The sequence below is a fragment of the Coniophora puteana genome (assembly GCF_000271625.1).
Source record: "Coniophora puteana RWD-64-598 SS2 unplaced genomic scaffold CONPUscaffold_7, whole genome shotgun sequence".
In the NCBI taxonomy this organism is placed as follows: Eukaryota; Fungi; Basidiomycota; class Agaricomycetes; order Boletales; family Coniophoraceae; genus Coniophora; species Coniophora puteana.
In genome coordinates this window covers 1,527,207-1,552,637 of record NW_006913059.1, presented here as the reverse complement: position 1 = coordinate 1,552,637, position 25,431 = coordinate 1,527,207, and the positions used below count along the sequence as shown (strand labels likewise).

General features: G+C 52.6%; 6 protein-coding genes across 6 annotated transcripts; 3 read left to right on the top strand and 3 right to left on the bottom strand.

Annotated features, from left to right (window-relative positions):
* The first annotated feature begins 1,868 nt into the window (after positions 1-1,868).
* CONPUDRAFT_82776 (uncharacterized protein) lies at positions 1,869-3,954 on the top strand. The gene is made up of 2 exons (XM_007771342.1): positions 1,869-2,647; positions 2,702-3,954. The coding sequence occupies exons 1-2, from the start codon at positions 2,540-2,542 to the stop codon at positions 3,653-3,655; spliced, it is 1,062 nt and encodes a 353-aa protein (XP_007769532.1). The 5' UTR covers positions 1,869-2,539; the 3' UTR covers positions 3,656-3,954.
* Positions 3,955-12,334: 8,380 nt separating this feature from the next.
* On the bottom strand, positions 12,335-13,248 carry CONPUDRAFT_57766 (uncharacterized protein; the record flags this gene model as incomplete). The annotated part of the gene is made up of 4 exons (XM_007770881.1): positions 12,335-12,455; positions 12,521-12,672; positions 12,733-12,765; positions 12,826-13,248. 4 exons carry the CDS (start codon positions 13,246-13,248, stop codon positions 12,335-12,337), a joined length of 729 nt encoding a protein of 242 aa, XP_007769071.1.
* An 830-nt stretch (positions 13,249-14,078) lies between these two features.
* On the top strand, positions 14,079-14,441 carry CONPUDRAFT_43638 (uncharacterized protein; the record flags this gene model as incomplete). The annotated part of the gene is made up of 1 exon (XM_007770793.1): positions 14,079-14,441. A coding segment is annotated over one exon (363 nt), but the record flags the coding sequence as incomplete, so codon positions are not given.
* An 852-nt stretch (positions 14,442-15,293) lies between these two features.
* On the bottom strand, positions 15,294-17,855 carry CONPUDRAFT_56940 (MFS general substrate transporter; the record flags this gene model as incomplete). The annotated part of the gene is made up of 14 exons (XM_007770817.1): positions 15,294-15,463; positions 15,524-15,624; positions 15,688-15,793; positions 15,856-15,990; positions 16,040-16,092; positions 16,246-16,365; positions 16,428-16,480; positions 16,596-16,614; positions 16,667-16,701; positions 16,898-16,960; positions 17,124-17,180; positions 17,416-17,486; positions 17,535-17,592; positions 17,646-17,855. 14 exons carry the CDS (start codon positions 17,853-17,855, stop codon positions 15,294-15,296), a joined length of 1,251 nt encoding a protein of 416 aa, XP_007769007.1.
* Positions 17,856-19,332: 1,477 nt separating this feature from the next.
* On the top strand, positions 19,333-19,645 carry CONPUDRAFT_90759 (uncharacterized protein; the record flags this gene model as incomplete). Its single annotated transcript, XM_007771341.1, has 2 exons — positions 19,333-19,432; positions 19,497-19,645. 2 exons carry the CDS (start codon positions 19,333-19,335, stop codon positions 19,643-19,645), a joined length of 249 nt encoding a protein of 82 aa, XP_007769531.1.
* Positions 19,646-19,816: 171 nt separating this feature from the next.
* CONPUDRAFT_73708 (uncharacterized protein) lies at positions 19,817-24,070 on the bottom strand (the record flags this gene model as incomplete). Its single annotated transcript, XM_007770927.1, has 6 exons — positions 19,817-21,573; positions 21,626-21,646; positions 21,692-21,705; positions 21,778-21,970; positions 22,064-22,109; positions 22,307-24,070. 6 exons carry the CDS (start codon positions 24,068-24,070, stop codon positions 19,817-19,819), a joined length of 3,795 nt encoding a protein of 1,264 aa, XP_007769117.1.
* Positions 24,071-25,431: the final 1,361 nt, after the last annotated feature.

The following is a 25,431-nucleotide window of genomic DNA, read 5'->3' as shown; positions in this document are numbered from 1 at the left end:
CGCGAAACCAATATCAAACTTACCATACAATCGAGCGACGCGGCAAGCAAAAGACCTTCCAGGTGGGATTCAACCCACGACGGGCGATCCCAAAAATACGCATCCGCATCATTACGACTCGATTACGACATGGCGAACCTCAAAGCGCTGACCTTTGCGCTGATTATCATGTACGTACGGCAAAGAGAAAGTTTAAGCAGTCGAAAGTGGGAAGGGCTGCACCTATCACCTGTGGAAGTGCGGGGAATCGCCCAACATCGGGGTTCTTACTATCCTCATCAAGCCCGTCCCGTCTCTAAGGCTCGCATAAGTAAATAAGTAAAGGCTGATACCAGCGCGGTCGCCGGCGGCATCCTGTGGGATTCTCTATCAATGCGGTCGGCATGCAGCGGCTCGCAACTGCCCAACCAACCAGCGGGCAGGGAAGCCACGGAGAAAAAGTTGAAGGCAAATGAGAACGCGCGAGCGGAGTGATACCGACTGTACAGTATCGCTTTAACGCCGCCAGGCAACTGCGACGGGGTGTGTGCGACTACGCGCGATTGTGCGAAAAGTGAGTGCGCATGCGGGCCGGCCCTGCAAGGCGGACTGCGAGGCCCGAGAGGCTGCCTCCGCGGCCGAATGCCTGCGTAGTGGGGGTGCCGTGTACGAGGCGAGTGAATGCTCTCGGAGAAGCGGTGGGTTTTCCACGTTGAAGTGCACTGCGTTGCACGCAAAGGATAAAGGGAAAAGGAAAAGATGGAACGAAAGTATGAAGGGTATCACTGCGCCTCGGAACATAAGGACGTTTGGAGCAGGGAAGGCGAGGGAAGCGATGTAAGCATGAAGCAAGGGGCTGAGCACGAACTTTCAGGTCAGGCGCTGCGGACCGAGCTTCGGTTCTTGCCCTCTCCACGGCGGGCGTCGTCACAGGATCACCTCCCCATGTCCTCGAGGGAGAGTGAAGTACTGAACATGAAAGAAAGGCGGATCAGTGACCAACGCTGACGTCAGAAAACAAGTGCACACGGTGTCTCTGTTACGCTTTCCTTTCTGCCTAATCCGTCGACGTTGACAGAACGCGAACATTAATGAAAAGTGGAGAGCACAAGACTGAGGTGGTGGTGATGCTCTTGAGCAGTCGTTTTACGCTCATTTTCGCGAATGGAGAAGGAGAAAATCGATATGGCTGAAATGCATTCTATGTCACAAGGATGGGCGCAAGACCGGTGCAACAAGAGCATTTGTCCGCCTGCAGGAATGAAACCACAGAGATCTATGCTTTGAACGTAGTAATGAAACGGTGCGCTGGCCGGCAATGGAGTGGACACTGCTCGAGGCGTACGCAGTATGTTCCGGTGGCCCTAGCGTGCGGACGAGAACAAGGCGGTGGGTCCCGGTGTCCGCCAAGTCTCAGCGGTTGTGCGAAACACCCGACGTACCAGTCATCCGTTGCTTCGTGTCTATACGCATCGCTCGTCAGAGGCCCGAGCACGTTCGCCGAGCCCGACGCAAGCGAGTCCGTAACGCGCGATGCAGCTGGAAAGCACTGGAGCGGAGGGCATGGCGGTGCGATTGAGTCGACCAGGAAAGGCAGGCCAGAAGCCGATTGAGCCAGCGCGGAACCCGGGACGAACCTGTGCTTGCCATTCATGGACCAGTCTGCGCCGGTGTGAGCCGGTGAACTGGGCCAAACTTCCAAAGCACTGGCCTGGAAACGCTAATTGTGTCCATTTCGTGTGCTCGGGAGAAGAAAAGAGCACGAACACTGGGGCCTGTACTCCGACAGCATCATCTTGCCCCAACCTAGACGGGGCTTTGTTTGGGTGCCCTTCGTATATATACAACGCTCCCATTGTCCTCTGGATCGCCCACTTGCCCGTACTCCGTGTACTTCGAGTCCCCCTCCCGCGAGCGCTCAGGCGTATTCCATATCCCACCGGCTTTTTTCAAATCCTGCACTTTCATATCCTACACTTCATTTTAGTCTGACTTTCTTCTCTCCACTCCTCGCCACTTCTTTCTGCCTCGAGGCAAACTTCAAAAGCACAAGCGGCGGACGCACGGTTTTCGAGTGTTTTCATTGAGTAATCAGTAGGGTCTTCTCACGGTAAGTGACCATCCATACTTGTTCCCTTCCACAGCCAAACACGCACGGTTGCGTGATTTGGCTCCGTCACAGGCTGGACTGGCGGTGGTCGCGGGGGGACCGCATCAGGTCCCAACAATCAGCCGGGCTGGGTGGGGGATGTCGGCACATCTCCCGATCTTGGGATGATTACATAATGAAAACCCTGACGGGGTTTTTCTGATGTGCGTTGATTGAGGACGCCGCATGCTGTCGGATATAATCGACAGCGTGTCGTCCGTCCCTCTTCTCCCGTCTCATGGTCCTGTCTGTTTTCAGACTTTCCTTCTTTGCCCACACCACACCGCTCCCGTTTTATAGACTTTGTCATTTGCTCGTCGCTCACTATTTTCCCCCTTCTTTTCCAGCGCTTTTCGCATCCTTTTCGTTTGACTTCTCTCATCCCCTCCCCTCGTCGTCTCTGGTATCATCATGGCTGCTGTAATGGGCCCCTCCATCGCACAGCACCCCTCCCCCTTCCGTGCGGCGCATAACGTTTCGGTCTCTCAGTCACGACAAGGGTTCCATCCGCCCCCATCGGTACGTCTTCATGTCTAATTCCTTAGTCGCCGGATTGCTACAACTCCGTTCTAGGCCCCGCCCAAACCGGCGTCGACACAGCCTTCGACGACCCGCGACCCCTTCTATGGGCACGAGAACGCGGCGCGCCTCTGCGCCCGCTTTATCACTCATCTCTTCGCCTGTCCGGAGTACCCTCCCTCGTCGTCGGGCTCGACTGTGAAGCTCCCGTACTTCATCGCATATGCCCTCCACCGGACGAAACTCCACGCCTCGGTCACCTTTGCCGCCCTCGTCCTGCTACAGCGCCTCAAGGCTCGCTTCCCCACCGCGCGCGGCTCCTCTGGCCACCGTCTCTTCGTCTCGGCCTTCATGATTGCCTCCAAGGTGATCTGCGACGACACTTACTCCAACAAGTCCTGGAGTATCGTCGCCCAGAGTATGTTCCAACTCCGCGAGATCAACCAGATGGAACGGGAGATGTGCCAGTACTTGGACTGGGAGCTGAATGTCGACCCGGTCACCCTCCAGGAGTTCGAGGCGATGATCCGCAAGGATTTCGCTGGCCCTGGGCCCTACCCCACTTACATCCTCCCCTCCCCTTCGAAGGCGACTCCTCCTCCCCCCTCCACTGTCTTCCCCTCGTCGACACCCACACCCGGGCCCACGTCGTCGAGCTCGTCGACACCCTCGCCCTCCCCTTATGCCCCTCAGCGCTATCCTTCGCCCCCGAAGCCCGTGCGCCCATCACCACCACCAGCAGCCCCTCTCGCGCACCCGCCTGCTCCCTCGTACTCGCCCCCAGACACTCCGGAGACTCCCTCACCTTCATATTCGACGTCATCGTCCCCCGCCTCGACAGCGTCTCCCAAGACGCCTCATGGCATCGAGGACCACACGGCGCGGATCGTGTCGGCGGAGTCGTCGCCCGTGTCAAAACACGACGCGATGCCGGTCCAGCAGCAGCAGCACCAGGTGTCGATCGGCAAGTCGAAAATGTTCGCGTTCGCCATACCGTCGGTATGGTAATTTATTTCCTTCTTTTCTCATACTCCTTTGCTCCTCTCTTCGCGTCTACTCTCTCCCTGATCGTATTATGGGCTGGATCTCGACGGCGACGCGGCTAACTCTGTACATGCATATCTATCGGACGAAAATAACTTTATACCCGTTGCTTTCATACCTCAGGGCGTCGATGATGTGCACTCTTTTTCTTCTTTTTCTTCTTCTATCATCATCGCATAACGAAATCATCAAGTGTCATATTAGCATTAGGGTCATTGTGTCAATAGTATTACAGCATAATAAAAGCAAAGTTTTAGACGTTCTTCAGCGGTATGATCAGTCTTGAGTGTCTTTAAGCATCTTCGAGTGAGTCATCAAGTCCATCTTTCGAAGATAGCGAGTCGAGTGCCTGCCCCTGGCCTTCGGGTGAAGTCGGACTCTCGGACTCTCGCGTCGTTGAGTTGTCGACACGATGCTAATCAATCTCGATCACAGCTCATCAAACACCTGGCCTCGATCTGAGCCTGTTTCTCGACGGCCGACGGCGTGTGCTCTGCGGCGCCTTCTCGCATGCATGCAGCGTGAACGACTCAAAGATCCGTCCATTGACTTCAACGTTTAAACTCTGCGTTCGCGGCTTACACCTAGGTTTACCGGGGCCGTTGCGGAGCACGAACGTGAACGCACTCGTCGCTAGCTCGAACGTTCGCACTCGAACGAGCGTGTCTCATGATCGTGACCTGATCTCTACCATTAGATCGATTCGTCCGAGGGATTTCTGTGCTAATTAATAATGCGCGTGCGTGGTGAACTTACACACTCTGCGTACCGTGCGTCGATCACACAGTTCCTTATCCTTTCGTGTCCTTGTTGCTTCTGTCACCCTGTGATCCAGCTACAATACGAAGTGAAAAACGTGCTCGTCGCCGCCCATTTGCTTATCAGCCTCGCCGCTAACGTTCAACTTGCGACAGCCTTCTCATTGCGAAGCCCTCCTTCGCGTTTCATGCTCACTTCGCGCTAATATAAAAACGAGGACCGCCGCATCACTCAAAGGGCTCGCAATTGCAAGTTAGAACTTTGAAGAAGAGGGGAAGCAAGTTCACCCGGCCGGCTTCCCGCATCCGAGTACCGCACCGGCGTTCATGCCATGGGCCAGGCACGCGCGGCACCCGGCGCGGCAGGTGCCGTTGTGTCTCCACCTTCTTTATTTCTGCTGCGGCTCCGCGCCCTTGAGCCGGGAGCTGGGGTTGTGGGGCCGTCGCGTCGCCACTACTCCAGCACTCCTGGCTAATAGCGAACAAGCCTGAAGGCCTGAGGGGGGAACAAGCCCAGGACGAGCGGTGCAGGGACGATCGACAAGCCCTGGCTTGAATGACGAGAGGCTCCGAGATGCACTATTGGGCACCGGGAGATCGATGCATCAGAACGTCACCTGGGCTTCTGTTTGGAAGCGTCCAGGGAGGGGAGGCTGGGACAGAAAATTTGCCCACGAGACCGTCCGTGGCGGTAACACGTTTTTCTTTAGCACGCTCTGGTGACGCGGACGCATCGCACGCCTGCAGGCAGCAGCACCCAGCCCTGCGACTGCAGCCCCCACAGCGATGTCCGCTGTCCGCTCGCTGTCAGCGCGCAAGCTCGAAAGAAGAGAGGCTCAGCCTCGCGGCCGGTGCTCTCAGCTAGTTGAGTTAGGGTGCTTCCTTGATTCATCCGCATCGGGCAATTTCTTAACCTTGTTGCTGCACCGCCGCTCGGACGAGTTGCCGTTTTTGCCCTTTGCAGCGCTGCTGTGGGCGCACGTGGTCTCCTTCTCTGCAGGCGCTCAGCTGGCGTTTTGTGCCCAGCCCAGCCTCCTTTGTCACATTCTGTCAAAGTCTCTTTTGTTTCACTATCCGCTAGCGTTAACGAGCGAGCGTCTTGCAACGTACTGAATTACACCCCCCAGGGCGCGACGATTGGCTGCACGGGGGCACTAGTGTCAGCACTACTCCTTCCTATCCTCAGCATCTGGGACGATGCGAGATAAGCGTTAAGCAACCGCGGTCGCTATTTCTGGAAGTGCACTTTGTCTTCTTGTACGCCGGCAATGTGACGAAGTACGCTCAGTTTGGACGAGTCAGCTACTGAGGACGGTATGGGGCGTTTGCTGCCTTGGAGAGTTAGGTATTGCCCATCATCAAGTGTTGCATAATCTCCACAGCAAGTAATAGTGCCTTGTTCTTCCCTTCTCCTATTTCCGTTGCGTCTCCAGTTCTGAACTTATGATTTCCAAAGTATCTCGGTCCATCCCGGTGCCTCGGCATGTCGCTCATCATATCGAAGACGAAGACGAGAGAGACGCTGTACTACAGCCCCTTTATTCTATGTTGCCAGGAAGGCAAAACAGGCGCATATATCGAAGACAATGCCGCGCTTCGTTCTCATATCCGCCTTCATTCTTCATGTTCCTGTGCGCCCTTGGACTGTGACCGTCCGCATTCCGACCTTCTTCTGTTCTGTCGCCGCTCTTCACTCGCATGCGCACCGACAACGCACCAACGGCAACCTTGTATTTTGCATTTTAGCGCACCACCACCTCGAAACCGCCCGCTCAGCTGCTGTGAGCCGCGTTTTCCATCAAGCACATTGTCCGGTCCATTTACTTGTCCACCTCCTTCTTGGACCATCTCATCTCGTGTGCTTACCCAGGATCACGGGCCCAGTAGAAGATCTATACGTGCCATGGCAAACCTAAAGACTCGTCCACCGCGGGCCAATTTGTGGCCTGCTGACCTGCCCACGCCACAATGCTGGATTGGGCAAACCCGTAAGAATCAAACGACCGTTCCGGGCTCTCGATAATGCAGTAAGCGTGTATGGACGCTGCTTTGATTAAAGTGTTGCGCTCCTCATTGGAATCTTTCACGGGATCCGTGGACCGCGATGCCGTTTGGAGATCGCCTTATCGAGCCGTCTTTGAGCTTTTGAGGCGGTGCTTCTTCCACTCTGTGTCTGCTCGAGAGGGTACTGTGTACGTACACGCTGAGGTTTGGCTAAGGTGCGAATGCTTCCTGTACTGTGCGTTTCGTGCTTCGTTATCTAACGTGTGTACTATTGTGGGCTCAGATGGTATGCAGGATTCAGGTCGATAGGGTTCTGTAGCTGATCGAGGACTCCGATCGCGTCTAATCAATCCGTCAGATGAATGCGCTGCTGACTTCTTTTTTCTCAACGTTCACCGCGAGTGGTCAGGTGCGTATGGATGCGAAATCTTATCCTTCATCGTTCGACGCTGACAAAGCCCTGCCAGGTTGTGGCTTTACTTCCGCTAGTTCACATCCCAGTCCACTTTGTGCTCGGTGAGCTTGACCGGAATGTGACAGTACCAGGCACCCGCTTCCGTCTTACAAAGCATCGGAGGTACGCAGTGTGCGGACCAAGCCCGATGGACATGCACATGAAACAGTGCTCAGAGCCAAAGAAAGCTCCGGGCGAGCGGGATCGACGTGCACCGCCTTAAGGAGTCTGATTTCTGACTCTGGCTCTAGACAAGTGGAAACGGAGGTATTCGACGCTCCATTATGGGACATTAAACTGTTCCGCCATCCGCGTACGGCGGCGGCGTATGCACACTTGCGCATCTTTGTATTTGGGACGTTTGTCCTCCCGCGAGTTCCATTTCGCCTTCTATACCGGGTATCTTTCATTCAAGAGCCGTCGACCGTCGTACGATGATGAACAAGAGACAACGTGCCCCCGGGAGATGGTCGCTTCTGGGCGCCCGTGTACCGACAAGCGGGGCGCACCGTCCGCCGCGGTCTCAGACGGCGTGGTGTTGGATCGTGACGCGTCCACGCGTTCCTGGGTTCGTGTCAGTGCTAGTTCACTACATGTGCTTCCGTCTGATGGCGGGAACTGTCTTCTAGCGCTTTGATTCCGCCCCGTCGCGCCCCTGGGTGGACCTGAGACATGACGGCTTCGCCGTCATGTCTCGGTCACTGTGGATGGCAGCGGCAGCAACTATATAGCGTCCACGACGCCTCTGCAATACTGCCTCCGAGAGGCGGCAGGGCTTTGCTCGCGCGTCATTAATCACGCTGTGTAGGCGCACGGCTCCGGGGCTCAGGCCTCAGGGCTCAGATGTCTGAAACTGTTCTACCGAGTTTTCCCTTCCGTTTCCCTCCGTGCCTGGATCTCAGAAGAGTCGAGCGTAGGCAGGCTCCGAGGTCTACTCACTTCTGAGCTCCAAGGCGATCTATCGAACATCACATATGCCCTTCGTCTGACTGCTCGGGTTCTGGGTTTCGTATTCAACCCTGTCGCATTGGGTGCCGGACGAACGGGCGTGGCGAGACTAGGTCCGCACTGCAATTTTTAGACTGAGCTGTGGAGCTCAGACTAACTGTCGACTTCAGCCTCAGCCTCAGTATCTCCCGGTAGTGCGGCTCGGCCAGCCACAACGAGACTAAAGTGAGATTGATAATGGACGAGCTGCGCATGTAGGGTCCCCTCGTTTTCTGCGTTCTTGGTGGCTTGGTATAGTACCTTTAGCGTTTTCGTGTCTCCTGTGGCTTTCCACCAGCCGTTTTCCACATGAATGAACAAGGCTCGTCTGGGTATGGTATGTCCAAGGACCGTATCTCACGAAACCACGGGGCGTTGTTTTGTTCGAGAAACTCGTCCGTATCGTACTCGTGCTCAGAGGCCATGCTGTGTCAACGCTGGCTCAGATTCAGCCTCCTCGATCACGCACGGTCCACTTCCAAGCTTGCTGGCTTCGAACGTCGTTCGCATCCGCCACACGGACGCTTCGGAGCTTCCAGTGATACACCCGGGCCCCTTGAAGTTTAATGTGAAGCTTCGGCGGACGACTGCATCGATCCGGGTGTCGTGCTATACTTAGTACACTGATCCAGGTTCGTGACCGAACATTGTCCGCAGGCTTCTTCGACGCTCACTAAGACGCGCCCCTGGAAATGTACCACAGGCAAAGTTCTACTGGAGTGCTATATGGGCTTGTTTCACGATAATCAGAGACATGATCTTTCGTTGGGGGAAAGACAGGAACGCGTCGGGCGTGGAAGCCTTTGAAGCACCACTGGTGCCTTGCCGCGGGCTTCGCAAGCTGGTGCATAGGAACGCCAAGTGGGAGGTAACTCTATCGTTAAGCTTTAAGGGCTCCTCGGGCTGAGACCGCATGCACCGAATTCTAGCACTGATGTCTCAGGAAGACGCAGCCAAGCTGCAGTTAATGGATCTACAGGAACACGAGGGCCAAGGGACAAAGGAGTCGACTTCTGCGGCGTTCCACTGATCAAGTTGGCTTCTCGGTAGGAAGAGGCAGAGTGCTCTATTTACTAGCAGTGTTGCGCAAGCAAAGACTCACGGGATGTGGTCACAGGAAAACACTCTGGCGCCCGCACAGCCGCTTCGATGGTCTGCGCTGATCCTTTCGTATCCCACATCCTAATGGACCATTACCTCATTCACGAGACATTTGCTTTCTCACGGACGCGATTCTACGCAGTCAATGGACGTCGGACATCCAAGCCTTCGATATCTTCGATGACTACGTCTTTTGGACGCGTATGGGTGCTACGGGCTGTGCCGCGGTCCATACGAACAGGTGACTTTGGCGCCTGACGTCCACCTCGAGTCCATCAACACCTCTGATAAGGTCTATCAGTGGCGGAAGGCGGTGGCAAACATAGGTGATATGGACGTATATGGGTCCTATCTTTATGGCATCGCTGCAACTGTAGTTGACTATCTAGGGTCACCTGTCATCCCAGCTGTGAGTGAGTGGATTTGCGTGAGATATGCTGCTAAAGCGGGCTGATTTCTGTGGCTTTGGACTCACATCTTGCAATAGCAATCAATTGCACGCCATTAAACAAGTTTCGGCGCTCGACCGATGACGGCGAACTGAGCGGTCCAATGGAGTGAGAATACATTGCCCTCTCCGAGTCTATCACTGTTTATTCATCCATTAGCGGCTATGTCGCGCGCTGTCGTTGACGTAGCGACGTTTCAAGGTATAGGCGGGCACATACTGCAACATGGGCATCGTATACTGACCACCGAGGTGCAATGCGGCCTCATCGGTTCGAACAAATGACCGTTGTTAGTTCTAAAACAATCTGATGTCTTCAGGCGACCACACAACGTGTTGACGCAAAAAATGCATATAAAGACGTACACCGGCAGTCTAAGTACAACCCATGCAAGTTGCTCCCCTACTAGTGGAAGGTCAGTAGCAAGATCTTTGGCGTCGGCCGAGTGATTGCATTTTGCAAGCTAATTATTGACTTCGTCGCATAGGTAGCGTTCGCAACGAGAATTCTGAAGCAAACCCGCCGCTAGACCCCGCCATGCCCTTCGAGACGCTCAAACGATTGCCATCGCCGCCGTCGCTTTACCTTTGTCGCTTGGCGTGCGACGGTGCCCCGACATGCACCGCACCGATGCAGTGCGTAATATGATTCACCTTCCCTGGTCGAAGTCTATGTCGATTGCTAGGGATACTTGATGCGCTGATGCCGGTGATCCGCAGTGCGAGTATGGCTCACTTGCAGGCCGCGGCGCGATTCAATGATGCACTCTGCGGACTAGCGGGCGGCGGGTGCCGACCGCCACGATCAGTTGGCAACGTTCTCCGACGGCCGGTTCGTCGGCTCGGTACGGCGGCTCGCGCGAGTTCGCAATGCGCAAGTCAGAGTCGGGAGTCGGGGATCGGCATCGGTATCGGCTATCGCCAGGGCACCCCTTTGATATCAGCGCTCCCGCGAACGTGCCTTGCGGCGGGTGCGCTCCCACGTGTAATGATGGCCGACGCCCGTCGACGTCATCCCCGCTTGATATCCCCGCCTCCTGTGACATGCTGGACAGGTTGCGACAGTTGCTATTGGGCTTAATATCAGTACGTTGAGGTATTGTCGAAGTTCATGATCATTATTGCGTTTCATCAGGAGTTTGTAATCTCGAGGCACTCTCATGAACGTCGCTCTCAGTCTGAATCTGGCTTACACCAGAGTCGGGGTTGGTGCCGCCGGTAAGTAGATGGTCTTGGCCTTCTAATCGCTCTTCCAGCCGAAGTACGGATCACGGTGGCCGCTAGTGGAAGCTGATGGTTGCTCAAGAAGCCCATGGGTTGGAGCTGACCGCCGCTTGACTCTTCGCCGACACTTCTTCGACTTCTTTAGCTTAGCAAAGGACATCCGAACATTGACTGAACTCCCTTTCCACCATGATGTGAGCCGATGCCAAGTTTCCTTTACCTCGTTTGACTACGCATTCTCGTCGTTGTTGTTGCAGGCACGAAAGTTCTCCTTGCGGATTACTGTCCCCCACGATATCCAAGGTCAAACGGGGCTGACTATTTAACATCAGGACCTCATCCTGGGCTGATGTGAACGCGATGCGCTCCGGTATCGTTTAGCTCACGACAGGTAGGGGAGGCGATCATCGCTGCAGTGTACTGATTTCGAGTCTGGGACCAGTATCAACGAGGTACGAACACTTATAGAAACCGCAAACAATGTAACAGCAGGAAGGAATCTGCCTTCTCTATTCAAAGGCTTAAGAGGGCGTGACCTCTTGTTATCTACCATTGATCTGCGCTCTCAGAATCTTGGCGGCGCGATCTTTTGCCTCTCGGTGCCGCTCTGATATAGAAGAACCTATAAGCTGAAATGAACGTCTGGCGCCTCCTTATCCAGGAACCCCTACCCAACATCAACGGAGCCTTGGCCTCTTCCGGCCCTCGTCTTCCAACACTGGACGGATACCTCTTCTGTCCTCTGCTCGATCATCTCTCTAGATAGCGGTCGGCCCCGGATGCCCGCGGCGTGCTGTTGCTGTCGAGCTTCCCGGCACTCGAGCTCGTAGCCACTCCTTTGGATCTTCGTGACCGAACTTTTGCTACTCTCACACCAGCTCGTCTGGCGTCTAGGCTCTGCCAAACGAATGGCTCATGACGACATTCATTGGTGTCTATAGAAGATCATCCACTTACACCACTTCGAAACTCTACAATATGTTTAGCACTGAATATGAATGACCTCACACTTGCGTGATATCATACGTTGTCTTGTGAGTCTTGGGTATAAATACATACACCGAAGTACGTTCTCAGTCCATCTGAGTTGCGAATTTGGCACGATGACGCCTCTGATGAGCCGCGATTGCCGAGAACGCCAGCAATTACAGACAAGCACAAGTCCTCGAGTGTCCAGATGTAGATGCGGGGCCCCACATGGGTCAGCCCGCGTGACGAGCCAACGAGACGCGCTGGTGTCGATAGCGGCGGCGCTACGCGCGATACAAGAAGCTAGTCTGGCTGTCACTCTGTCAAGCCACGAACGCCTCGAAAACTTACAATAACAAGGATGATGGAAGTTTGTTTCATCTGCGGGATTATCTTTAGTAGTAAGTGACTGGCCACCCTTGATCCTTAATCGTCCTCGGGACTCTTCGGCGCTTAATGACAGCCGCACTCGGCCTCATATCGATCGTACAATGCTCGAGACGGTCCTACAGGCGTACATCCATCGGCCCGAATCCGATCACAGCTTTAACCATCTCGCAAGTTGGGCAACATCAAAGCTGAATGACCGCATGTCTCATCACATCATACAGCATGAGAGGTACAGATTCGAGACGTACGTATCAATGGCCTTGCACAGCTGCACCTGCATCATCGACAGGTCCATCGCCTCCAGACTCCTAGAAACTCTTATAGATCACCCACGCATCCACATACTCTTCGCCTTTTCCGTCCTTTGTCCGTAGCCTGCCTGCATTCGGAATCCGACCCGCACGAGTAAACCCGAGAGCGTCCCATAACCTGTGAGCAAGAAGTGTCGCTGTTTCAGCGATACACCAGGGATAGGAGAACGGCCATGAACGTACTTAAGGCTGGCTTGGTTGTTCACGTAAACGAGATTGAACACGCTCGCGGTGTATCCGAGTCGGGGGCCATAGTGGAGGTAAGAGCGTGCGAGGATGTGTCCGTAGCCTTTCTTGCGCTGGGACGGAGGGACGACGAAGCCAGCATTACAGATCTAGGGAAATATGATCCATTTAGACGCGATGACGTTTAGGAAGAGGAAATAGGCGCGTACATGAGATCCACGCCCAGGATAGTTGGGCTTCACCTGTGAAGGTCCGTTTGATGATCCTTAATGGACGCGGAAGAGAGCGCTGAGAGAACTCACGTAGTAGTATCCAGCTACGCACTCCGCCCACGTTCTGCTTCCCTTCACCGCCGCCGGCAAGAGCCCGCCTTGTACCTCCCTAACACTCTTTCTGTCTTGCACCACCTTCGGAACGTTCGTATCCCTTTCATGGGTAAACGCTATCAAAACGTCCGCTGCGAAGAAGTAGGCTTTGAATGCATCAAGATCGCGCATGTCTTCCTGGGGGTAAGTCATCCCTGAGTCGACCTCATCAGCGAAGACTTGGTGGAGATAGGTGATGAGGCCATCGTTGGATTGATCCTGTGCGGATTCAAGGTTTAGATGGTGGATTGAGATGATTTGTGAAGCTGAAGGGTGTTGGCTAGTAGGAGATGACGCGTCCCAGAGAGTCGCGGGAAGAAGCGGACGGGGTGGACGAGTGATTGCGCCGTACGCCGACATATGAAGTCAAATACGCAGCTGAAGAACGCTCACTAGGGATACAAACCTGAAATAAGGGAACTGTCAAGACTCCTTCGTTGATTCATGCATGCACCGGTGAGTTGCCCTCACGACCGAGTCGGGTCACGAGCCGAGGGCGGAGACCAAGTTCTAGAATAACGTTAACCTTGCCGATACATCCAGCCGATAGGAAGAGCCTCTTTCGATATGATGACCGCTCCTTTCAAGCGTTGGACGTTAATCGCAAATGTGCATTGGTTCCATGTCCATAAGCACAGGACCACCTGCTCAAGATGCAATTCAAGAACCCTGGCTGGCGTGCTTCACGCATCGGGAAACGACGGAGCGGGCGACGGGCTACTATACCTGTCAATGTCCGCACATTGGACTTTGGCAATCATCATGGTTTTTACACACTCATGAATGGTCGTTCTACGAAGAATACTCTGCGCAAGATAGCCTGACATATCCCACATAAAAGAGCAACTTGATGTGGACCACAGAAAGATCCTGTCTTCAGGTAAAAGCCAAGCGTTAAATTCCGTCAAGCTCCAGTTTCATATCGCGTCACGGTGCACCCGATGAGCCATAGCTTTGAGGGAGGTAATTTCCATTTTCATCTTAGTAAGTTGTTAACCTTCGTCGTTGGGACCGCTCAAGTTAACTTTACTCTGTCAGCAGGAGCCGATGCTTGGATAAAACTGGCTGAAGCAAGCGCTCATGGTGCCGCGTATGATTCATATGAACGTCAAAAGTGCTCTGGGTGCACGCCTAAGAAACGAGGCAATTATCCCCCCAAACTGGGAAAAGCTATTCAAAGTCACAGCCGAAAAATTATCTGGATCACTGAAGAAATAGGGTCGGGAAAGTCATCTGTTGCTCACTCTCTCGCCGAACACCTCCGAGAGGAGGGCAAGCTAGCAGCCTCGTTTTTCTTTGCGCGAAACCACCCTAAACGAAACAACTTTGATAATCTTTTCCTCACACTTGCATATCAACTTGGCCTACACCACCCACGTGCGCGGGATATCATTACCCAAGCCATCGTAGACGACCCCGCCCTACTGTTCCCTGAAAAATCTCGCCGTGATCAATTCGAGAAACTCATAATCGTTCCATTGAAAGATCTGGCTCGTGTTTGGAAGATGAATGACAAAGCGGCAATGACGATCATTTTGGACGCTGTTGACGAGGGTGCAGCTAGGGATGATCTTCATGCGATTCAATACCACATCGCATTCTTAACAACTCTTGTACGGGATCTGAAACTTCCACTAGTCAACATCGTTATATCTAGCAGGACTTCTACGTATGATACCATAATTCGAAACGACGAATTTGAGGATATACTGTATCCCATCTGTCTCGATGACCATGATTCCATCCAGACCAACTCCTCGCATGCTCCCAAGAAGGTCAGAACGTTACCCGGATTACCGGGCACAAAGACGTGGCCCTCTGAGGACGATTTCTCTCGGCAGGAGAAATATACCACGAGAAAAGTTGCTCTTGGCAAGGTTAACAAAAGGCTTGTTGACCAGCATCGCCCCTCGTGCTTCATAGCTATTAAGGTTCGCCGTTATCTAAAGTCAAAGGAAGGGTACATCCAAAACCTATTCGACTCGCCCATACATCAGCAGCAATCCTTCCCCATTTGCTACGCTACCGTTCCATCGGCACCAAACATTGAGCAACTTTCCAAGCTTGAATCCCCCATGATCCTGTCTGGTTTTGACATCGCGGAAAAACATAATACCCTTCCTCGTGGCGTCTGTCAGATCCACGAAGAAGACAAAGCGCCTTTCATTTTGTTGTTGCCTGTATTATCCCGGACGCGAACGTATGGGCGGAATTTGGTAGGAAATGTAACTTCGGGATTCCGGCGATCGATATTGGACGCATTCCCAAGCGGCTTACCACGGACATAAATTGGCGTTTGCAAGAGGTAGTGTTTTGGACCGATTGAGTCCCATAGGTGTAGTACCACTATGAGAACCAAACGTATTCCCGCTATTAGTCATTTGTGAAGCAGACACTCCACTTTACTATAGAAGATATCTAAAGCCCCTCCGTCGCCGAGCAGCTTCGTCAAACGAAATTCCCTCTAGCCTAGCCGCTTCTTCGATGCGTGCTCGCTCGGCGCCACCAGGCGCCAACGCGGCCACCTCTGAACGCTCAAGCGCTCGGTTCTGGGACACGAGAATACAGCGTATAACTGACGCACAAGTACATGAGATATTAGATGTCAGGGTAAGAGAGAGAGAGAGTATCTCACGAAAGCTCAAGCACGTCGCAAATGAGAGGCAACAGAGAGCAATGATCATGGTTGGGCGATAACCAGGGCCCCATTTGGTGGGCCAAACATACCCACCAATCCTGAATTAGCGGTGCGAGTGAAATTAAGCACCTTCACAATAAATGAAGGTACAAACTACTCACAAGGCTCCCACATTTCCGAACCCGTTGACTAAGCCCATGGCGACGGAGCGCTTTGCGGGCGGGCGTGGAATGGCGTTTGATACCCACACCAGCACCATTGTGAAGCCTTCCATGCGGAAAGCGTCAGATTGGCCTAGAAAGCGAAGATTTTTTGGGAAAACGGCGTACCACAGTAGCCAGTGGTCATGAGAAAGAGAGAGAAGTAACGCGGGCCAATACCGTGCGTCGCGAGAGCGATGATGTACCCGACCATGACGACCCACCACCAGGCGGTCATGTGAAAGAAGCGCTCGCCCGTCCTGTCTATGAATGACGTCAGGGGAAGCTCTAGGATGAAAACGTGAGGATCAACCTGCGCTCCACGTTCCGATGAGGGTACAGATAGCAGCGAATACCCACGGCGGGCTGGCAATTTCAATGAGTTCATTAGAACAAAGTGGGATAGAGGGGCAAAGACGCACGCAGACATGAGCAGGGTAACGGTCGTGGAGAAGTTGAGCGTCGCAGTCAATCTGTGAGGTGGTCGCGTGGGCATGTACCGGGTCATCAGGTCTCTACATGCTGACGTACGTAGGGAAGAAGCTGATGAAGCTAAGCCCCACCAGCTGTGCGCAGTTCATGATCATGAAGATAGGAACCTTGGGGTCCTTGAGCGCCATCCAGAGTCCTGAGAAAGGACTATAGTGTATTCAGAAACTCAACTTCTCTTCAGCCATCTGAAAAATGATATCAGAACATACGAAGCGTTTTCCTGATCCTGGTCGGCTTCCCCCGCATCTTCGGCAAGGCGCGCCTGAGCGAGAAGTCGTTCGGCGGGGCTTAGCCAGCGCGTGTTATATGGCTGTAGTGATTAAACACGTCTCAGTGCCCAAAGATAAGAAGGATGTATGAGATGATGGGTCACGAACATAGTCCGGAAGTAGCCACCTCCAACCATAGTTAGCTCAGGTATAAACAGCCGTTACACCTGCAATCTCACATTGCTTGGAACCCAATGAAAACCGTGATGGCGCCCTCAATGTAGAATAACCTAGCGTCTCTCGGTGAGGTAGTTCTGGCGATTAACTTCAGATATCCGACATACCATCTCCACGCAGCGATACCAAGTGTGCCCTCCATATTGGCTAGAATACCAGCGGCGATGAGCTAGATAGCAGTATCCAAACTCTCAGTTTCGCAATGTATGTTCATATAATCTGTGGGTACGCACACTTCCGAATGCATTTGATACCAATAGCCCTGCGTAGAGGATCCCAGACCGGAATGCGAGCTCCTGGCCGATCTTATAGAACGGGTACAATAGATATGAGATTAATAACTAACCTTTCGCGTATACCAGCATGAGAGGAGATACATGGCACCAGGATAAAATGCAGCCTGTATTCAGTTGCGGTCAGTACGAAGGTCGACTCGGGCATGATTACTGTCACAGTTACCTCGGGGACACCAAGAAGAACTCGGCACGTAACGATGTCTCCGAAGTTGCGGGTAACCTGCATACAGACTCAGTATTCAGTCTCCCTCAGCTCGGGAGTGGTTTACCCCTGTCAAGGCACTAAAGAGGCCCCATAATACAGCGCAGGAACCGATGTATAGAGCTGGCCTATGATGAACGATATTCAGCTTTGGTGTCTAGGAAGAAAGAGGAGGGGTAACACCTTCGCACATAGTTCAAGAGCTGAAATGGAGGTCAGATAAGAGCGGCAGTTTTGCACTATATGGACTCACCATGTTCGAAGGGATCTGCGCAGGGCAGTAGGATGCGTAGACTATGATCAGGACGGTGTCGTATTGCGTATCTGCCCTTCTGTAAACCTTTTAGCTCGCGGCGTGGAGAGGAAACACACCTGCCAGTCCTAAATCTGCCTCCAAGCCTTGCAGCCGCGCTGAGCTCACTGCTACGCGCTAATTACATCATTAGTATTCATGTCAAGAGTGAAATCAAGGCAAGAGCTCACGTCGATGTAGTTCATAAGGAAGATGAGGACCACTGTCGGGAGCAGGCGTGCATCTAGTTTTCGGATAATGGCTCTCTCCGTTGCCTTCCGAGTAGCATCTTCCAACACGGCAGGTTCTTCATCTTTGTCTCCAACCGAGATGTTCTGTTCCAGCACTACGACGTCGGAGACACGCTGTTCCTTTCCCGGTGTCTTGTACTCCTTGTCCATCGAGGAGACTGAGATCGTTAGACGGATGAGATACGGGAAGAAACCACAATCTAAAGCGCCGGGAAGGCCCCGGAGTGAAGCTATATAACGTGGAAAGACGCTGGTGGATTGAGGAGCCTCGTGACTGGTGTGCTGTTCTTGGAGGCGTTCGATGGCTCAAAAGTAGCCCAAGAGAGTGAGAAAGTCATTGGCGACGCGTATAGCACAGGGACGGAAGAACGAGCCCAGATGTGAGCGCGTTCGAAAGGTTGAGCCCTTTAACTGCGTTGGTGGAGCACCCGAGCATGATGGAGCGGAACAAGGTGCGTCGGAATTTCGCGTCTCACGCGGTTCGCGTCTTTACCTCATCATCCCATCATCTGAATCTTGCCCACAATTCAACCAACTTATTCATGTCCGCTCCGTCCCAATTGCGAATCATCTGCAACGCGGTCAGAAGGGACGAGCGTTTGTAGAGATCGACTTCCTACACTCGACGAGCATTCAGCACTTCCGTCCATGGAAAGACATGGAGGCCTCGCTCCTTGACGAGACACGGCGGCATCCCGTAGCTTGTCCAAGGAAGGGCATCCGCAAGGCGTCCGTGCATGGCAATCGCACGGTTTCCCTCGATGCATCGTGCTCAGGAATCGTAGTACCACGAACGATACCGTAAGCCACCCCTGCTATCTCGCCAATCTGTTCTCTTTTGTTTCTCAGCCATTGGCCGACACTCGTCTATGATCCAAGTTGTGCTTTGAAGGTTAGACGTTCTGGCATGATGAGCCTGAGGTCCGAACAGCTCTGACCTCACTTGCGATTTTGAGCTGTGCTTTCAGATCACTGGTGAGTCATCAGCATATCAAAACCTCCGGTAACCCCGTTAGTTAACATACGATATGCCTTTTGTTACTGTACTGTAAGGGCCAGCTGAGTGTCGTTCAGCCCGTCATCATATATCACGGTACTTATGCCTTCGGACCTATGTTCGGTCTAAGTAACAGACAAACTCACGAACAATGACAGCTTCGACATGGGCGCTTTGATGGAATCCGAAAAGGTCGTCGGCGTAATACGAAAGTCCGAGGCTCTGAAACCGCAAGGGCGACCTATGCCTGTTCGCGTGGCGACGAGCACAAGCTGTACGTAGTAGCTTTTCATTAAATTGCATGCGCTCACACCAAACGGGCTTACAATTGGTGTAGTTCAGCTCGGATCATGCTTTGCAGTGCTACATACATTGTGAAGTGGTGAACGGGTGGACATGCGCGACATGAACCAGTGTAAAATATCAAGTCATACGTTCTTCCAGTCATCTGCGTGGATACGTGCGACGTAAACCAGTGTAGGTATGAAGTCAGATGTTCGTCATGTGCGCTTAGCTGCTGAGAGGTTCATGCGGAGGTATGTTTCATGTCAGGTATAAAGCCAGAAGTGCTCAGCATCAGACGGAACAATAACTCACTCCCCCATACCATCCAACGCTCAGATATCTAACATGAATTTCATCCATACCGCTATCATCTCTGCCGTTTTACTGGTCACTCAAGGTGCATTCGCCCAGTATAACCCCATCGGCCAGCCCTGCGACTCTCCAGGTAGGCGTCGACTCGAATTAGTTGCACGTCAGTGACGCTGAGGTGACTCACTTTGCGTTCTCAGGTGCAGAGGGCTGCAACGCCGACGCGGGGACGAATAATGGCAATGCGTACATATATGAATGTGGCCCAGCCAACAAGTTCGTCTACTCTGCAGGGTGCAGTTGCCCAACATGCTGCAAGGCCACCACCAGTGGCGCTTTTTGCACCTGAGCGGCCTCATTGAAGTTCTTGTAGTAACGTAGACTTAGTAGTGATCATGCTGGGAACATTCACATGGTTTCATAACAAGGAGCAAGGGATAGTCACGAAGGAGATTATGTATCAAAAGCATGTAATATTACCCATAATTTAACGATATGATGTGTTCTGCCCATTCATCGATCAATCTAAAGAACTTTCTGTGTTTACCCGCATTGCCCACTCGCGCCATTCAAATACAGCTGCGGTAGACTTGAGTTCGGGCTCAAAGACCTGAAACGCTCTTGATACCCCCTGCACTCCACACATGACGAATTTAGCGAGCTTTTCCCCTGCTGCCGCGCGAGCCTTTAGAGCGTTTATGGCATTCGAAGGCGGCGAATATGATATAGTCTTCTGGCTCCCTTGTCCAACGCTTTCGACGTAGCACCATTGAAGGTACAGCTCCTTTAGATTTGGAACAAGTACAGCTTTCTCTCCGTCTACACTGGACGGACTCAGGGCATTCAGGAAGGAGATCAAGTCAGAAGGTGTAACGTCAAGGGCGAGTCGCGACAGATTGGGCATGGCACTGAGAAGTATGTTCCAATCAACTGCTCGTCCTGGATGGGTCGAGGTGACAAGTTTGAGCGTATCGATATTCTCGAGACCTGCGCCAGCCAGAGGCATGAGTGTGGGCAGCAGATTTTCATGTTCAGTGCCTTCGTCCTCAGGACGCGGGAAACTAGCGTCGATCCTTGGATAAGAAGTATTTGGGATGTATTCGCCCGTGACGTCGTCGAACGAGTGATCAGTGTTGGCGGGGCATAACTCTGATCCATGCTCGGTCCCTTGGTCGTAAACTGACCAAAAGGACAAATCCTCCGTAAGCGCGTCAACGTACGTGCTCGTGTGGACACTGATGTTGTAGAAAGCGTGCGCGTAGATGCTGAGAGTTTTGTTAGGAGGTTGACCGTTGCCTAGTCTGAGTTTAGGCTCCAGCAGAGATCGAGGTAGAAGAGCGTCGGAGTCCGCTGCGCAGTTGTACATCACAGAGAAGCAGATCTGGACTTTATCAGGCAGAGTAAGACCACCAACGAACAGAAAGAGCTCGGGGAAGGAGTGGTTGCAGATATAAAGTCTCTCGAGATGAGGTAAAGAGACGACAGGACGGGGGTGATCTTCAGCGTCCACTTCCTCCCAATAAAAAGAGCCGTCCAGCCTGAGAGTCTTAAGCGCTGGGGTTCTCTGCAAAAGACGTAGCATCTCGATTAACTCAGATTCTTCTGAGTCGGATACGTGCTGAATGCTAAGGTGCGTCAGAGCAGCCCCAAACAGGTTCGAGTTCCAGTTTAACGAACAAGCAGTCAACATAATCGTTCGTAGCTTCGGAGCATAGTTGCCAAGGAACGAGTCGGAGAGAGATTGCGAGTGTTCTTCCCAATCCATGTCGACGGTACTGTAGTCGATATTAACGATGAGCGTCTCCAGCAAAGGGGCAGCGTGGACAAGCTGGGAGAGAGGATAAGCCGTGTCGGTGGCGATTAACCATAGGTCCAACGTCCGGTAACGGCAAGCACTCTCCGGAGACAGGGCGCAGTCCAGTAGATCATAGCCGATATCAAGATCCGTGTCATCGCTGGGAGGGTGATCAATGGAGACTCTCAAGTCGATAGGATATCTATCGCCAGCGCGAGCCATCTTGGTGTTCTCTCGTTCGAATGTGGATGCATCAAACGGATGGATGTTAAATTTTGTCCATAGGCTGCAGTTGCCAAGAGCCACATCGCGAAGATGTCGGCAGGTCCAAGTCAGTCGAATCCTTGCGTCCGGGAGGCAGAAATAGAATATCCTCGCGAGCAGCTCAGTCGGTAGCTGCATGATGAAGGGGATAGGGTAACTCAAAACAGACGCTCCGTTCGAGAGAGTAAGCTGGCTATTAAGCGACATGGCGTAGTGTGCTAGCAAAAACAGTGAGAACGTAACCGAAAGCAAGCCAGAAGAACAACTTACCTGTGTGTTTATTGCTGGGCGCTACAAAAATAGGAGAAAAGGAAAAGGAGGGAAGAAAATGGCTACCTTGGGGCAAAAGACTGGTGAAGGTTTTTATATGCAACGTAGATGGCCTAAATGCGGCGGTAAATGCTGTCCCGGAACGTACGTACTACGAAACCGTCGTGATGTCTTGCCAATTGAATTGTGTACGGAAGACAAAAAGCTGTTTTGACACCCTGCGAACAGACCCTCGTGATCGTAGCGAAGCAGGGTCCAAGGCAAGGGTCATGGCGAGGGTCAGCCAATCATCGAGGGTCAAAGTGTCGAGGCGAGGGTCAAAGCAAGGGTCAAGGGGAAAGTGGTCTACGCGCGGAGATGGTCGATTGTTGCGTTCTCAACATCAATGCGTCGCCTTCCGGAACTTATGGATTGTGGCGGTGTACTAGCATTGCATACTTTCAGAAATCTTGTCACGGTCCTCAAGGAAATTTAAGGCGCATAGCTATAGATCTCGGAAATATTCTAGTTTGAAACATTCTCTCTACCTTGCGGTATAATATCTTTACCTACGGTTACTGAAAGTGTGCAGAAAAATATACCTTCGGTTGTCACAAGTATCCAACAACATCAAAACAACATTTCAACACCTTCGACTCGGATAATTCGCCATCAAACACCCGGCCGCTCAAGCTGACCTACCAGAACCTCCAAAGTCCCAGCAAACTCTTGATACTGTGTCTCAAAATCTGCTCCACGAATGACAAGTCTGTCAAGCGAACGCACGGAGGATTGCTTGCGTGCGGATAAAAGTCCCACGAAGTCGACCATTGTGGAAGGATTCAAGAACTCGATATATTCATCGTCTTCGCCGTCGTCGTCGTAGCCATTCCAGTACAGATACAGCTGGGAGAGCTCGGGAAGAAGGGACATACCCGAGTCCCTCTCCGGTTGCAGGGCATCCATGATGGCGCTGAAATCTCCTTCATCGACATCGACTACAAGTCGGCTTACGCGAGGTGCCGACTTGAAAAGAGTGGTCCAGTCCAGGCTGAGGTTATCGTTGTGCACAGATAGCTTCAGCGTGTCGATGTTGTCCAAACGCGCACATGCGGGAGATAAAAACGTCGAAAACAGGTAGTCGTGCGGAATCCAGCTTGGATCTCGATCCGAGACATCGGTAAAGTAGCAGGTGAACTTGGCGTCAATCCTAGGAGAACACGAGTAAGGTACGAAGTAGCCCGTGACCTCGTCGTAAAAGAGATCAGGCGAGCAGTGATATTCTCCCGGCACCCATACCATAGAGAAGTAGCCGTCCGAGTCAAAGATGGAAGCAAAGTCAAGGTCGGAGAGCGTGTCTGAGGCGTCATACGAGCTTGGGTGAACACTGATATCGTAGGTTTCTCGTTGTTTGCCCGAGTCCCGCATTATGAGGTCCCCTTCGGAATCGCCTTCGGAGTCGTCTCTGGCATGAATACTCAAAGTGTAGTAGGCTTGCCTAGTGGTGTCCATCGAGTCAGCATTCACCTCGCGAGTACACTTGGCTTCCAACAAAGACTTCGGAAATAGTGGACCTATATCTTCGGGGGAGTACAAATCAGCCTCGATGCGAATGGCGACGTCCCGAGGAAGTATGAGGTGTGTTAGAAAATTCGTATAGCGGTCGAACATGCCAAAGAAGCATAATGCGCGCAGAAACGGAAGCGAAACGACGTGGTTCGAATCTGGGATTGAGTCCTCGTGGAAGCTCGGCAAGGTCAGCTCAAAGGTAATCTCTCCCAGAGTAAGTGATTCGAGCCTCGGAGTCTTCCTAAGCAGAGAAAGCAGTTCTGGAAAAGAGGGTTCCGTTTCCTTGGGAGTGTTAAAGAGGCTGAGGTGCTTCAGCATCTCGCTCCAGAGCGGCGAGTCCCATCGAAGCGAGATTCTGTCAAGGCAGACAATCTCAAGAGCGGGAGCGTGTCCAGCTAAAAAGGTGTCGGGAATAAACTCTTTATAGCTGTTTGCGCTTGTCAATTCGAGTTGCACTAGGTGTTCCGCGGGCTCATGGAGCAAGCTCAGGACTCCTAAAATTCTCTTGTCCGAGAAGTATAGATCGAGGCTACGAGCACGAAACGGCACCAATGCACGTTCGATAAGGCGTTCGCCCTCTCCATCTAGGTCTTGAGAGCCAAAGTCAGCTTCGGGTGACCCATCGTCACTGATCTTCAGGCTAAGGAGCTGATCCTTGGCGCGGTCGAGCAGCATCCGTGTCTCTGGCCATCCTCGTGGACGGGGTACCGCGAAGTCAAGTCTCGTCCATAGGCTGGAACAGTGAAGAGCCACCTCGCGGAAATGGTGGCAAACGTGAGATATCGATATCATGGTGCACGCTGAGAGGTACGAGAAAATCTGCCCCAGGACCTCCGGTGGGATGGGTCTGCCACCAATGAGGATGGTGAAGCTTGCTGGGCTAACAGATAGCGTCATAGCGCTCAGTCGTATCGCGGAGTCTGTGGTGCTTTCGGTTTGAAGAATCTTGGAAGATAAATCAGAGTCGGTTTCATAGTAAAAGCTCGAGTAGAAGACACTTACAAAGAGCAGCGGGGAAAGATATTGGGTTGGAAGACGGTTATGTCTGAGAATAAAGAGCGCAAACTAAAGTGGGCCAGCCACAGTACTTATAGTGGGTTTTCCGAACCGCGCTTTAGCTTCGTGGATTCATAATGCTTGAGCACTCAAATGAAATGCATGTGACAGTTGGCACAAGAGCCTCGGAGGACCAACCGTCAATTATCCAAAATTCGCTTTACATGCAAGGCACAGCGTAGTCCGACCCTTCATGTCATGAGGCGCTTATTCATGGAATCGCAACAAGCGACCCGATCCTACAAACTTCTTGATTAGGGCACAACAATGAAAGGAAGAGACAAAACGTGCATGTTACCTAGGGAGGGCGCGACGGTCAGAGCGACTGGCGCGTGCCCGAGACAATTAAGCTTCAGCCCGCGCTTCGTATTGCCATTCCGCATTAATGTCTCATTCTTCACTCGCTGTGCCAGAGATTATGGCAGACTCGTCGAGAATACAGCTGATGATGCCGAGATGACAACACAACGAGAGAGCGAGAGAGAGAACCTCAGGCATGGGAACGACAATGAGCAACGGCAGCTGCGTGGACTCGAGGTTTCTCCCCGCTTGATGCTCGAAATAGCCTTGAACTCCTGGTGAGGGGGAAGATCGTTAGCCAAAGTGGAGAAGAAGAGCGCCCGCTCTGGATTTCAAAGCCGTTGAAACGATTATAGAACGAATACGCGCTATGTCACGGTGCGACGGAAGAAGCTTAACTGGTCTCTATGGACATGGTTACAAACTTACGAACATGCGGTTAGTGTTGCCGCGGTTCGGGAAACCAGCTCAAACCGACTCCTTGAAACGCACTTTCTTGTCACAACACCGACCAAGCAAGTGTTAATCTTCGCGGTTTTTAGTCTCTACGCAGCGACGATGTGTGTTATCTGGACTGATGACAAGTGCAAATACAAGTTTCTTCGGCTTGGTTCCAGCCAGTTCGCCAAATGCGGCAACACTACATGCGGTGAAGTGCCCGAAGGTGGAAAGCTTGAGACCCAGCAATACGCAGTTTCTCTTGATGGTTTTTGGAGACATTGATAAGAAGGGCTGTGATATTCAGGATGACATATGCCTTGACCTCACAAGAAGTCGATGAAGGCTGCGGGTGGAAACCGAAGAAGGGCAAGCTTGGATTAGCTAATGTGCACAGCCACCATCGGCAAACGCGGCATGGTATGCTCTTGTCCCTGGCCACCCTTCATGTCTCCATCCATAGT